Source organism: Salvelinus sp. IW2-2015, linkage group LG33 (genome assembly GCF_002910315.2).
Source record: "Salvelinus sp. IW2-2015 linkage group LG33, ASM291031v2, whole genome shotgun sequence".
NCBI lineage: Eukaryota > Metazoa > Chordata > Actinopteri > Salmoniformes > Salmonidae > Salvelinus > Salvelinus sp. IW2-2015.
Window position 1 is genome coordinate 2,905,857 of NC_036872.1, and position 16,008 is coordinate 2,921,864.

At 42.7% G+C, this 16,008-nt stretch overlaps 1 protein-coding gene across 3 annotated transcripts in view; it reads right to left on the minus strand.

Moving 5' to 3' along the window:
• Nucleotides 1–16,008, minus strand: part of LOC111957904 (rhotekin) — a 91,065-nt gene that overhangs the window by 45,065 nt on the left and 29,992 nt on the right. Inside the window, exon 1 of one of the 3 annotated variants that reach the window (XM_023978997.2) lies at nucleotides 14,604–14,701. The exons of the other annotated variants lie outside the window; for them this stretch is intronic. Coding sequence (XP_023834765.1) covers nucleotides 14,604–14,630 — 27 coding nt within the window. The 5' untranslated portion in view covers nucleotides 14,631–14,701. Of the gene's footprint in view, nucleotides 1–14,603; nucleotides 14,702–16,008 lie in introns of those variants that run through there. 3 annotated transcript variants of the gene reach the window in all.

The window sequence follows — 16,008 nt, forward strand, 5'->3', positions numbered from 1 at the left end:
TATTTTAGTGAATGCCCATTAAGATAATAGATAGGGCTGGGAATTGCCAGGGACGTCACAATACTTACTGCGATTTTAATGCGATTTAATATTGCTCACTATATGTCTGCTGTAGAGAGACACGTGCAAGCACCAGAAAACGTGTTTTGATCACGCAGGGAAATAAGTGCTGAAAACCCAACCAATTTCACAAAGAAATGTTATAGATACATTAGTTCTTCCTGTAAAAGTTCCGTCATACTGCTGCACAACTTGCGGGCTGCCGCAGAATTCTATGGCACGTTACTTAATTGTCAGCCATTGTTGCCATTAATGCTAGTTAGTGCAAGTTTGACCACCAGAGGGCATCTTTGCATTTGACTTCTTGTAACATTGGCTATACTAGAGAATTGAAAACCTTTTTTTGTAAGAAAATAGTATATGGGATTTTTTTTAAATGTATCTTAATTTGATTAATATTACGGTGTTTCGATTTCAAGAAAAATGAAAAACGAAACCGTTAGGAAAATATGGCTCTGTACAATGTGGCCATTTCCACACCTAATTGTAGTCTAACCAATACCCAAATTGAGATTCAGTGAAAATAAAAATCTCATTGATTTACCAAGACCAGTCGCCATGCTCGTCTCAGAACAGCGCGAAACAGTGCTGAAATAGTTGACCGGGTAGAGTATTGCTTCAAATCATATTATAAACAACTGGATGACAGCGGGCCAGAACATAATAAGTATATAATATTAGCGCAATTAAATTTGCCTACACTACAAATTGAACATGTTTAACACATATTAGTACATAAAAATGATCTTGTTGTCACTGAATTTACTATCTGATTACGCTCATAAAATCACTAGGTCTCTATTCAATTATTATTTTTGTCTGTTTCTCTGTGCGTTGATTGATGGGGAAAAACAGGTCTACGTAGCCTACTGTAGACTACACTACTTTTTTTAACATCAACATTTGTTCAGAACAATTTGCTTGATATCAAGATAAAATGTCGCTCTTAAAAAGTATCAAGGAGCAAGGTGGAATAATGAAAATCGAAGTTTCAGAGAAGAATGTACAGAGAAATATGCGTTCACCTCTCCATCTTTTCCCAATGCCAAGCCAGTGTGTGTCTTATTTGCAATGAAAATATCGCTGTTTGCAAATAATTCAAATCTCAGACTAATTATGAATCTAAGCACAGAACTTTCAGTGGTATTCCCGCCCCATATAGAGGCCCGACGCAGAAACATTGAATCGTTAACTGCAAGCTGCACACAGCTTGTTTTACGGACATATTCTGTCACTTAAACGGGTTAAATCTGCAGTTACAAGGAAGAGGGACACAGTTGTGGACTTGTCATCGGGAAGGCTACCGCACTTCAGCACACTGAAGAAATGACAGGCAGAGGGACCAGGTCGCAGCATTGTCACAGAGGTGATGGAAGACTTCATCAAGCAGCTAAGGGACAACTTATCCACCAGATTTGAAGACTACAGCATTTAAATATTTGTTTTATTTAACTAGGCAAGTCAGTTAAGAACAAATTCTTATTTACAATGACGGCCTACCCAGGATGACGCTGGGCCGCCCTATGGCACTCCCAATTACGGTCGGATGTGCTCACTTTGATTATGCTGTAACAACAACGTAGCACCACGACCAGGATCTCTATTCATTTAAGTGAGCAGATTAGGGCTTTCAGGAGGAATGGAAAATCTACTGGAGACATTTCAAAAATACTGGGAGACTTGGTTATTTGTCACGGGCAGTGCTATTCGCAAACACTATCATCAGATGCCTGTGTTACGCCGAACGCAAAAGACAGGGGAAATGAACAGGTACAGTAGGCTACAATACTGTAAAGTAGGCCTAATAATGCCAAAAATAATGTTAAAATAAATTCACTGCTGGTATTTACTGTATGCTGCACATTTTTACATTGTCTTCCATTTCCAGCAAGACTATTCAAGAGATCGACTCACTAAAGGATGAAGAGCACTCGGCAAAGGCCATCTGTAATCTGCTGGCATCACAGCACAACATTCACATCGCTCTAATCACAGTCAGAAGACAGTTGAAGAAACTTGCGTGGACTTATGGAAATGCTCAGTAAGACATTATATATAATTTTTTCAGAGCATTAACCATGAGTGTGTTCTCTTGTTTTGTACTATTCTGTAGTTTCGACCCAATGATTCGTCCGACTAACAAAGAACTTTGCGTCCTGCAGGCCCAGATCAAAGCTGGCAAGACAGTCAATGATGTCATCTTCACAGATGAATCAACCGTGGCCCTTGAGCAATTTGCTCAAAATTGCTACAGAAAAAAAAGGAAGAAGATCAAGCAAGCCGAGTCCCAAGCATCCCCTTAAACTCCATGTGTGGGGGGCAATTTCTCACCAGGTACCAGGCCCATATTTGGTAAGTGGTAAGTTTAGCTATTTACAAAGCAAAAGCTACATAAAATATTGTAGCCTACACCTCACGGACTGCTATGTGTTGAACAATAATTCAATGTTGTCTCCTTTTTCAGGTATCATCGCTCGAGATTTCTTTGAGGAAGAAATCATCAAGAGATATGCTGGACCCTATTGTCAGAGAGGTGTTTCTGGGACTACATCGTTTCTTTCAAGGTAGGATTATAGCAATATTTTGTTACGTTCAGGCCTATTTACATGTATATTTCTAGTATTGTACCCAATGTTGGCTGTTAGGCTAAATGTCTTTTATTCTTCTCCAAATGTAGACAATGAACCAAAACACACTGCCGCCCGGGTTTGCATTGCAAATGAGGGCATAAACTGGGTCAAGACGCCAGCAGAGTAAGAAGACCTTTATGTAGTAAAATAAATATAAACAAATTAAAAAAGACAACACCTGCGGTAGGCCTACAGTATATCTAAAAATATTTTTTTCATCTCTACATGTATCGGTCTCCTGAATTAAACCCGATCGAACTTCTTTGGCATCAACTGAAAACATTAACCCGTAACTCTGCCAAGTCTACGGTACAAGCAAAGATGAACTGCTGAAGGCCATCAAGACGTTTTGGCTTGATAAATTGACGATACAACAATGCAACAAATAGAAATTATCATCTCCGCAAGGTTTTACCCGTGGTCGTGGAGCTGGGGGGTAAGTGCAACTAAAATCTAGTTTAAATAAACATCTGCATTTTCAAATGTCTTTTTTCTCGTTATTTTATTAATGAAAGCATAAAGACGTTGATGAACTGTTAGGGCCAAATTGGGGGATTTTCACACCAACAGCAGCTGGACGATGAAGAGTTGCATGTCAAACCAAATCGAATTTTATTAGTCACATGCGCCGAATACAACAGGTGTAGACCTTAGTGAAATGCTTACTTACAAGCCCCTAACCAACAATGCAGTTTAAAAAACATGAATAAGATAAAGAAATAAAAGTAACAAGTAGTTAAAGAGCAGCAGTAAAATAACAATAGCGAGACATTATACAGGGGGTACCAGTGCAGAGTCAATGTGCGGGGGTATCGGTTAGTCAAGGTAATTGAGGTAATATGTACATGTAGGTAGAATTATTAAAGTGACTATGCATAGATAATAACAGCGGTGTAAAAGGGGGGGGCAATGCAAATAGTCTGGGTAGCCATTTGATTAGATGTTCAGGAGTCTTATGGCTTGGGTGTAGAAGCTGTTTCGAAGCCTCTTGGACCTAGGCACTCCAGTACAGCTTGCATTCTATGACTAGGGTGGCTGGCGTCTGACAATTTTTAGGGCCTTCCTCTGACACCGCCTGGTATAGAGGTCCTGGATGGCAGGAAGCTTGGCCCAGTGATGTACTGGGCCATACGCACTACTCTCTTTAGCTCCCTTGCGGTCAGAGGCCGAGCAGTTGCCATACCAGGCATTGATGCAACAAGTCAGGATACTCAGGATACTGGTGCAGCTGTAGAACCTTTTGAGGATCTGAGGACCCATGCCAAATATTTTCAGTGGGCTGTGGGGGAATAGGTTATGTTGTTCCCTCCACAACTGTCTTGGTGTGCTTGGACCATGTTAGTGTGTTGGTGATGTGAACACCAAGGAACTTGAAGCTCTCAACATTCTCATCGACAGGACTGTAGTGGAGCATGGGGGCGTGCTCGGTCCTCCTTTTCCTGTATTCCACAATCATCTCCTTAGTCTTGATCACGTTGAGGGAGAGGTTGTTGTCCTGGCACCACACGGCCAGGTCTCTGACCTCCTCCCTATAGGCTGTCTCGTCGTTGACGGTGATCAGGCCTACCACTGTTGTGTCATCGGCAAACTTAATGATGGTGTTGGAGTCATGCCTGGCCGTGCAGTCATGAGTGAACAGGGAGTACAGGAGGGGACTGAGCGCGCACCCCTGAGGGGCCCGTGTTGAGGATCAGCATGGCAGATGTATTGTTACCTACCCTTACCGCCTGGGGGCAGCCCATCAGGCAGTCCGTCAAGTCCAGGATCCAGTTGCAGAGGAAGGTGTTTAGTCCCAGGGTCCTTAGTTCCCTAAAAGCTCATCAATAAGCTATGGTGTTGAACGCCTAGCTGTAGTCAATGAATAGCATTCTCACATACAGTGGGGAGAACAAGTATTTGATACACTGCCGATTTTGCAGGTTTTCCTACTTACAAAGCATGTAGAGGTCTGTAATTTTTATCATGAGTACACGTCAAACTTGATAGAGAGACGGAATCTAAAACAAAAATCCAGAAAATCACATTGTATGATTTAGTAATCATTTGCATTTTATTGCATGACATAAGTATTGATACATCAGAAAGCAGAACTTAATATTTGGTATTTACAGAGATCATAACGTTCCTGTAGTTCTTGACTAGGTTTGCACACACTGCAGCAGGGATTTTGGCCCACTCCTCCCTACAGATCTTCTCCATGTCCTTCAGGTTCGGGCTGTCGCTGGGCAATACGGAGTTTCAGCTCCCTCCAAAGATTTCCTATGTTCAGGTCTGGAGACTGGCTAGGCCACTCCAGGACCTTGAGATGCTTCTTACGGAGCCCCTCCTTAGTTGCCATGGCTGTGTGCTTCGTGTCGTTGTCATGCTGGAAGACCCAGCCACGACCCATCTTCAATGCTCTTACTGAGGGAAGGAGGTTGTTGGCCAAGATCTCGCGATACATGGCCCCATCCATCCTCCCTCAATACGGTGCAGTCGTCCTGTCCCTTTGCAGAAAAGCATCCCCAAAGAATGATGTTTCCACCTCCATGCTCACGGTTGGGATGGTGTTCTTGGGGTTGTACTCATAATTCTTCTTCCTCAAACACGGCGAGTGGAGTTAGACCAAAAAGCTCTATTTTTTGTCTCATCAGACCACATGACCTTCTCCCATTCCTCCTCTGGATCATCCAGATGGTCATTGGCAAACTTCAGACGGGCCTGGACATGCACTGGCTTAAGCAGGGGGACCTTGCGTGCGCTGCAGGATTTAATCATGACGGCGTAGTGTGTTACAATGGTTTTCTTTGAGACTGTGGTCCCAGCTCTCTTCAGGTCATTGACCAGGTCCTGCCGTGTAGTTCTGGGCTGATCCCTCACCTTCCTCATGATCATTGATGCCCCACGAGGTGAAACTTGCATGGCCCCAGACCGAGGTGTAATTGACCGTCATCTTGAACTTCTTCCATTTCTAATAATTGCGCCAACAGTTGTTTCCTTCTCACCAAGCTGCTTGCCTATTGTCCTGTAGCCATCCCAGCCTGTGCAGGTCTACAATTTTATCCCTGATGTCCTTACACAGCTCTCTGGTCTGGGCCATGTGGAGAGGTTGGAATCTGTTTGATTGTGTGTGTGGACAGGTGTCTTTTATACAGGTAACGAGTTCAACAGGTGCAGTTAATACAGGTAATGAGTGGAGAACAGGAGGGCTTCTTAAAGAAAAACTAACAGGTCTGTGAGAGCCGGAATTCTACTGGTTGGTAGGTGATCAAATCCTTATGTCATGCAATAAAATGCAAATTAATTATTTAAAAATCATACAATGTGATTTTCTGGATTTTTGTTTTAGATTCCGTCTCTCATAGTTGAAGTGTACCTATGATAAAAATGACAGACCTCTACATGCTTTGTAAGTAGGAAAACCTGCAAAATCGGCAGTGTATCAAATACTTGTTCTCCCCCACTGTAGGTGTTTCCTTTTGTCCAGGTGGGAAAGGGCAGTGTGGAGTGAAATAGAGATTGCATCATCTGTGGATCTGTTAGGGCAGTATGCAAATTGGAGTGGGTCTAGGGTTTCTGGGATAATGGTGTTGATGTGAGCCATGACCAGCCTTTCAAAGCAATTCATGGCCACAGACGTGAGTGCTATGGGTCGGTAGTCATTTAGGAAGGTTACCACAGTGTTCTTGGACACAGGGCCTATGGTGGTCTGCTTGAAACATGTTGGTATTACAGACTCAGACAGGGAGAGGTTGAAAAGGTCAGTGAAGACACTTGCCAGTTGGTCAGCACATGCTCGCAGTACACATCCTGGTAATTGGTCTGGCCTTGCGGCCTTGTGAATCTTGACCGTTTAAAGGTCTAACTCACATCGGCTGCGGAGAGCGTGATCACACAGTTGTCCGGAACAGTCTCAGTGTTCTTTGCCTCGAAGCGAGCTTAGAAGTAGTTTAGCTCGTCTGGTAGGCTCATGTCACTGTGCAGCTCTCGGCTGTGCTTCCCTTTGTAGTCTAATGGTTTGCAAGCCCTGTCACATCCCACGAGCATCGGAGCCCGTGTAATATGATTTGATCTGTACTGTATTGATGCTTTGCCTGTTTGATGGTTCATTGGAGGGCAAAGCGGGATTTCTTATAAGCTTCCCGGTTAGAGTCCTGCTCCTTGAAAGTGGCAGCTCCAGCCTTTAGCTCAGTGTCGATGTTGCCTGTAATCCATGGCTTCTGCTTGGGGTATGTACGTACGGTCTCTGTGTGGATGACGTCATCGATCCACTTATTGATCAAGCCAATGACTGATGTGGTGTACTCCCCAATGCCATAGGAAGAATCCCGGAACAGTCCTGTAGCTTAGCATCTGCTTCATCTGACCTCTGTTTTATTGACCGATTCACTGGTGCTTCCTGCTTTAATTTTTGCTTGTAAGCAGGTATCAGGAGGATTGAATTATGGTCAGATTTGCCAAATGGAGGGCGAGGGAGAGCTTTGTACGCATCTCTGTGTGTGAAGTAAAGGTGGTCTAGACAAAATAAACAGAAAGCTTGAGCGTGCATAACTATTCACCCCCCCTCAAATCAATACTTTGTAGAGCGATCTTTTGCAGCAATTACAGCTGCCAGTATCTTGGGGTGTCTCTATAAGCTTGGCACATCTAGCCACTGGGATTTTTGCCCATTCTTCAAGGCAAAACTGCTCCAGCTCTTTCAAGTTGGATGGGTTCCGCTGGTGTACAGCAATCTTTTAGTCATACCACAGATTCTCAATTGGACTGAGGTCTGGGCTTTGACTAGGCCATTCCAAGACATATAAATGTTTCCCCTTAAACCACTCGAGTGTTGCTTTAGCAGTATGCTTAGGGTCATTGTCCTGCTGGAAGGTGAACCGCCGTCCCAGTCTCAAATCTCTGGATGACTGAAACAGGTTTCATCCATCCATCATTTCTTCAATTCTGACCAGTTTCCCAGTCCCTGCCGATGAAAGACATCCCCACAGCATGATGCTGCCACCACCATGCTTCACTGCGGGGATGGTGTTCTTGGGGTGATGAGAGGTGTTGGGTTTGCACCAGACATAGCACTTTCCTTGATAGCCAAAAAGCTCAATTTTAGTCTCATCTGACCAGAGTACCTTCTTCCATATGTTTAGGGAGTCTCCCACATGCCTTTTGGCGAACACCAAACATGTTTGCTAATTTCTTTCTTGAAGCAATGGCTTTTTTCTGGCCACTCTTCCGTAAAGCCCAGCTCTGTGTAGTATACGGCTTATAGTGGTCCTATGGACAGATACTCCAATCTCCGCTGTGGAGCTTTGCAGCTCCTTCAGGGTTATCTTTGGTCTCTTTGTTGCCTCTCTGATTAATGCCCTCCTTGCCTGGTCCGTGAGTTTTGGTGGAAGGCCCTCTCTAGGCAGATTTGTTGTGGTGCCATATTCTTTCCATTTTTTAATAATAGATTTAATGGTGCGCCGCTGGATGTTCAAAGTTTTGGATATTGTTTTATAAGAGAGATCCTTGATATTCATGGTGCCCCTTGCTTAGTGGTGTTGCAGACTCTGGGGCCTTTCAGAACTGGTGTATATATACACTGAGATCATGTGACACTTAAATAAAGTCCACCTGTGTGCAATCTAACTAATTATGTGACGGTAATTGGTTGCACCAGATCTTATTTAGCGGCTTCATAGCAATGGGGGTGAATACATATGCACGCACCACTTTTCCATTTTTAAATTTTTTTTATTTTTATTTCACTTCACCAGTTTGGCCTATTGTGTGTATGTCCATTACATGAAATCCATATAAAAATAAATTTAAATTGCAGGTTGTAATGCAACAAAATAGGAAAAAACACCAAGGAGGATGAATACTTTTGCAAGGCACTGTAACACTTTAGAGTACTTAAGCATCGAATACATTGCAAATTGGGGGATTTTCACACCTACAGGCTATGAAGAAAACCTGTTTTCAAAATGCCTTCAGCTGTCCATCACTACTGTAAATAAAAACACAGCATCTACCTTTCCAATTACTTTTAGAGTTTGGGATTTACAGATGTGCGCCGTGAGAATAATAATAATAACTTTGTAAGTAAGGATGCATTATGAAAGTTAAGTGACACACGTAGGAAACGGTGGTAATATTTTTCCTTTTAGAGACTATAATACTGTACATGGCATCCAGGTCCCAGTCATTTTAGTTTCTCTTAGAATAAAAACCTTAGTGTAACAACAGTTTTAATAAATAACATGCTACAGTCCTGTTACAGCTTGTTCTGATCAAGTAGAAACAAAAAAATAAGTGTATTTTTTGGGGGTGTGCGTGCAGGACAGAGGAATAGCAATTCTTACACTATTGTTCAGGAGGAACGGAAAATTGCGTGTCAATACATAAACCACGTGCCATCGAAAATCTCTTCACAACTATTTTGCAATCGATATGGCTCTCCGCCTTTGGACCCAAAAGCATAATCAGTGCTCTAACTCCCCCTTGTGGTGGTCTGGAGCAATGAAGTGGTGACACAGGGTACCGTACTAAACCACAAATTACCTCTAAGTCCCGCAGCATAATCTCAAAACTTCTGATCTGTTCTATGTGCACTATTTCTATGCTTTCCGTTCTTAAGTTTCGTTTTTGCGTCTTACTTTTATTTATTTTTTTACACCAGCATCAAAACAGCTGAAAATACAACATTTTTGGTTATGTTACGGGGAAAATATTTCACAGCAGTTTAGATGGTACAATGATTCTCTACATTATACTTGATTGTTATGTCACAAACTAGGCAAACTATTAGAATTTAAGCAACCAGTAAATGGCTGAGTGATTTCTGCATAGCGCACCTTTAAAAACAAGATGCAGAACAAACTCTAGGATGAAAAATACCGGAGTGTTGGGGCATGTACAGCAGACTAGCGCTAGTTAACACTACTTCCAGTAACAAAAAAAGAAAATATGTAAGATATAACTGTATCCATCACTAATAAAAGGTCAACATTCACATCAGTGTTTTAGGTCAAATATTGCCAAAGTATATAGTTGCAAAATGAGCTCCGTGCCACTTCAGGGCACTCAGGAACTTCTCGAGTTACTAATGGCCCACACTCTTAAGTGTGTGTGTGTGTGTGTGTGTGTGTGTGTGTGTGTGTGTGTGTGTGTGTGTGTGTGTGTGTGTGTGTGTGTGTGTGTGTCTGCACTTGCAAACCAATCAGTCTCCTCTTTTGTCCTCTTTTTCCTACTCATCTCTCAATTACACATTTCACATCCTTGCAGAAAATACACATGCAAACTTGAAGGCATGCATACAAACACATTTGTCGGTCTGTCAGTGTCTGCGTCTCTTTTTGTGTGCATGTGTGCTTGTGAAGATAGAGAGAGAGAGAGAAAATAAATTGGGTCATGCGAGTCTCTTATCCCCTTTTCCGCCAACTTAACCATACATCCAACTTTTTCACGCCTTCTTTTTATATCTGAAAGGTATTGCTGGTATCAAAGTCTAAACTTTTATTGCTGCCAAATGTCCGAGTAATAATTTCGGTAAAGTTCTGCCTAGGCCTGTGGTGGTCATGACATTTTCTCAGCTGGTTATTTTCATGCAAAAGACTGCCGGTCTCATGGTAATCCACAGTTAATTAACACATTTAGCATCTCTAGGTCACAATGCATACAAACCGCATACAAGCTGCTGATGTGCGCCGTTCGAACATCTAAATTTAATATCAAATAAATAAATGTAATATACACCATCACAATAAATCCATTATACAGTACCAGTCAAAAGTATGGACACAGCTACTCATTTCAAGGGTTTTTCTTTATGTTGACTATTTTCTACATTGTAGAATAATAGTGAAGACATCAAAACTATGAAATAACACATATCAAATCATGTAGTAACCAAAAAAAAGTGTTAAACAAATCAAAATATCTTTGAGATTGTTCAAAGTAGCCACCCTTTGCCTTGACGACAGCTTTGCACACTCTTTGCATTCTCTCAACCAACTTCATGAGGTAGTCACCTAGAATGCATTTCAATTAACAGGTGTGCCTTGTTAATTTAATTTGTTGATTTTCTTTCCTCCTTAATGCGTTTGAGCCAATCAGTTGTGTTGTGACAAGGTAGGGGTGGTATACAGAAGATAGCCCTATTTGGTAAAAGAACAAGTCCATATTATTGGTAAGAACAGCTCAAATAAGCAAAGAGAAACGACAGTCCTTCATTACTTTAAGGCATGAAGTTTCTTCAAGTGCAGTTGCAAAAACCATCAAGCGCTATGATGAAACTGGCTCTCATGAGGACCATCACAGGAAAGGAAGACCCAGAGTTACCTGTGCTGCAGAGGATAAGTTCATTAGAGTTACCAGCCTCAGAAATTGCAGCCCAAATAAATGCTTCACAAAATTCAAGTAACAGACATCTCAACATCAACTGTTCAGAGGAGACTGCATGAATCAGGCCTTCATGATCAAATTGCAGCAAATAATCCACTACTAAAGGACACCAATAATAATAAGAAGAGACTTGATTGGGCCTAGAAACACAAGCAATGGACATTAGACCGGTTGAAATCTGTCCTTTAGTCCAAATTGGAGATTTTTGGTTCCAACCACAGTGTCTCTGTGTGATGCAGAGTAGGTGAACTGATGATCTCCGCATGTGTGTTTCCCACCGTGAAGCATTGAAAAGGAGGTGTGATGGTGTGGAGTGCTTTGCTGGTGACCCCGTCAGTGATTTATTTAGAATTCAAGGCATTCTTAACCAGCATGACTACCACAGCATTCTGCAGCGATACGCCATCCCATCTGGTTTGCGCTAAGTGGGACTATCATTTGTTTTCAAGACGACAATGACCCAACACACCGCCAGGCTGTATAAGGGCTATTTGACCAAGAAGATGATTGATGGAGTGCTGCATCAGATGACCTGGCCTCCACAATAAGGCCGACCTAAACTCAATTGAGATGGTTTGGGATGAGTTGGACCGCAGAATGAAGGAACAGCAGCCAACAAGTGCTCAGCATATGTGGGAACTCCTTCAGGACTGTAGGGAAAGCATTCCAGGTGAAGCTGGTTGAGAGAATGCCAAGAGTGTGAAAGCTGCAATTAAGGCAAAGGTGGATACTTTCAAGAATCTCAAATATAAAACATATTTTTATTTGTTTAACACTTTTTTGGTTACTACATGATTCCATATGTGTTATTTCATAGTTGATGTCTTCACTATTATTCTTCTATATAGAAAATACTAAAAGTAAAGAAAAACCCTTTAATGAGTAGGTGTGTCCAAACTTTGACTGGTGCTGTAAATATATTTATTTGTATTTTATTCTGTTATATTCCGTTATATTCTTACTATAAAATATAGGCTGTGTGTTGACTGTGATCGGGTAGGTGTGTCTTGTCTGTTTAATGAACAAAATTAACTATTGATTTAATGGATGGCGCAGACATGGCTGCACAGACCAGTAACCTAGGCCTAATTAAACTCGAAATATGCTAGTCTATTATTTTGAAAATACATTTTATTAGTCTTCTGCTTCTCAGGACCTGCCTAAACTAATTAGTAATGGATTTATTTTTGATGCTGTCTATTCTCAATGGACTTATTAAAATAGATGCCCACCCACATCTGCAAACCACCACAACCACTTGTGACCGGCATGCGCACTGGAGGTATAAAAGACCTATGCAGGCAAAAATGAGGTAATGTCCTACTGCCGCCTGTTGTAACAGTAGATGACCGCTTGCTCGGATGCCTCACAGAATGTGTGTGCCATGGCTGATTCACATTCTCCGCATTGGAGCAGGCGGCGAGGCTGGCTTGTAGGGTCCCTCTGGGTCTCTCTCCTTCAGAATCACCCATGTGCACGCACACACACACAGCCCCCACTCTCTTACTTGAATACCTCCTATGTACTGTGTAAAACTGTGTCTCCCTCTTAAAGTGTATGAGCATATATGTATGGTCAGTGCTGTGTGTGTGTGTGTGTGTGTGTGTGTGTGTGTGTGTGTGTGTGTGTGTGTGTGTGTGTGTGTGTGTGTGTGTGTGNTGTGTGTGTGAAGAACAGCCTGTGATAATATTAGTATTGTTTCAGTGTGGCCAGGCGTTTAATATCAGGGAGGCATAGCGCTGAAGGCCTGCACGATTGAACCTCTCCAGATTCCTATCATATCTCTGAACCTTAATAGACCCAGTGTGCTTGCTGGGTCAGGGACACCAATGACGACTTTGGTATGATGTTCGTGTGTGTGCTGACCTAATTCAGTCTACACCAGAGTGCGTGTGTGTGTGTGTGTGTGTGTGTGTGTGTGTGTGTGGTGTTCTCACCACTACTCAAAACAACAGTAACACAGGAGTAACTTCATTAACACACACAATCTAATGACGGTCTGGCAGGAGAAAGGAAAGCAGCGTAACTAACGTGTGGATTGTGGTAAAAAAATAACACACACAGATATGTGTAACACAACTCATGTCTGCTAGCAGAGATGCATGCCGACACTGCATTACCCGTCTGTCTACAGTATACCACTGGCTGCTGGAGTCATTATCTACATACACATCAATCTATCCCCCTGCAGGTCCTCACACATCCATCACACTGCCTGTATGGCACTCTGCAGCCCAGGGAAAAACCAACCAGAATGATTGTCCACTTCTACAAGATAGGACAGAAAGCACTAAGGAAGATGCGCCACGGGAGTCAGGGTTGGGATGCATCTCAGGGAACAGTGCTATTTTCTGTGAGAGATGATCACCTCCCTCTCTCAAGAACAGGGAATGGAGATGTAGAGAGATTGCTAGAATGACGAGATGAAAAGAGCAGACTCACTGTCGCAGTCTCGGTGTATCAGAACGCAAGTGACCTTTCCATATTAAAGTACAAGGCATCCGTATAGGGCACACACACAAGTATGTCGCACGCACACACACGCAAAGCGTACACACAAAGAAATGTGCTCAAGTCACACACACTGCAGGAAGGAGTCTGTCAATGAGGTAAAGGCGCAATCCCAAAATGATCTGTAAAAGGGTATTTGGCTAATCAGGCATCAGATGTGGTTTCCGCAACCCTAGACAGTTGTATGCTGCTGTAGCTCTCCAGTGATGCTGGCATGTGCCTGAAGCCCAGACAACCTAGCAGATCATCGAACACCACAAGTTGACATCGAGATGTGACTAGACAGGTCCAAAATACAGACGAGCATGTCCTTGTATCACAGACAGTGTGGTCAATGAGAAATCGTGAGAGATTTCTGCCACAGCTACAAGCCTTTGCCTTTTCCGGAAGCTCAAGGCGTCTAGAGAAGCTCGCCACAGTCCGGAAATGCATTGATGACTGAAATGTAGTTTTAAAAAAAGCACAGTAGCTGCATTGTTCCACTTGAAAGAATGTCAGACAATGTCTCACTGAACACCAGAGTACCCCAATTACAACCCATATACCCTGTGACCCAACCACATGAGAGCTGTGTCACAGCCAGACACTCTCTGTGTGTGTGTGTGTGTGTGTGTGTGTGTGTGTGTGTGTGTGTGTGTGTGTGTGTGTGTGTGTGTGTGTGTGTATATATATCATTCATAGAAAATGATCTACTCTGCTATTAATGTCACCCCCGAGAACAATCGGCAATGGGGCATGGTGGTGCATGTTCTGAATGAGTCTCCGTGCCTTATGAGAGACGCACGTTCTAGTCGCAATGGGGTTTCTCCATAAAATGACTTAAAATGGGCTTTCACCGCTGTACAATGAGCTACAATGAGCTGTAATGACGGGACTGTTGTCATGGATTTTATGGCAGAAGGACAGACAATGGTGGAGCCTCTATCAAGTATTCTAAATCAAAGCATTGCAACATTTCCTCTAGAAACACCTATGAAATTATAACCATATGGTTATTAGGTTGCCTAACTACTTAGGTTAACATAAAGCCACTACACTTACCCGCAGATTCTTATTCACGCTGGCCATGGTAGTTCAAAGACGAAGACTCTCCAAACAAGCAACACACTTATGCAATACCAGGTTACAAGCAACGTCCCAAACAGCCCGCACACCCAGAACTCTTTGATTCCTCAAGAGATAATAAATCCATTGACAGAATATCCAATCATCTTCACAAAGGTTGTAGCCTAGGCTACTACAGTTTATGTTTTTGTATTATTGTGGTCCGTTCCCCAAAAAACGGATACCCCTGGCTTGCGCAGGACCAGCGGAGAACGTGGCGGTCATCTGCCCGACCTCATCTCGGCGCTGTCATCCGTAGCCCCTCCGACTCGCTCTTCAGCACCGGAGGGGTAAAGACTGACTGCCGGGAGGACTAACCGGAGAGGCGGCTGAGGCGGGTGTGCGCACACCGGCAAAGAAGGCTGGAGCGTGAGAAAGGTTTGAAAATAAGGTAAGTGTGTATGTCAAATCCGTTGCTGACTCTGCCTATATCCGTCCACTATGGAAAATGACATCCAAAATAAAAGAGACTGCATGTGCCGTTTTCGAAATAGTGACACGTGAAACAGCCAAGTCACTTTTCCCGAGCAATACCAAATTACTCAAATCGTATCTGTGTTAAAGGTAGGCTTGCATTGTTTTCTTACGGCGCATTAGTCCACAGCTAAACTACTGCCACGACAGTACCGTAAATCCCTAAAGTCTCTCGCCAAATTTCTATCGCTCAATCAAATACATTTCGAGATTACATCATCGTCTGTTTGCCATTTGGAGACTTGGTGTGGCAGCTGTGAGAGTTTCTGGACCCGACATTGCCTGGAATGTGTCTAAAAAGTATCAACCTGTGGTAGGTTATGTTTGGAAAATATGACACTTACTATAATATATTCAAATCAAAATCCGTATTTAAATTCAGGCACTGTGACAACATTTCACCTCAATACCATGCGAAATATGCAAATAGAAAAATCTAAATAGTTCATGTTTGACATTTCAAACAAATAACTATATTTAAACCAACCCTACTCTAGAAATAAAACATCCGCCTGAATTCCCTGGTCTTTGCTAAATTGCATGGCCTTGTGGGTGCACTGGGAAGTTGGTGTGCGCTGATGCACATCGCGCGGTGGCTGGTGATGGATGGACGCGTTTTGCAGCCTGCTGGAAATGAGAGCAGAGTAAACGGATGAGCCCTACATAATTAAATGTGAGAACAAACAAGCTTCAAATACAGCGACTGCATGCTCTGACATACGTTTAGGGCAAATCCATTTGAATTCAATCACTTTTTGACAGCATCCCTTTTGATTTAAACAAAAGTTTCAATACATGTTTACCCAAGGAAGAAGTGGTCAGAAACTGACTTTTTGGACCTGAATGCCAATAAGGTGATAAAAGGTGC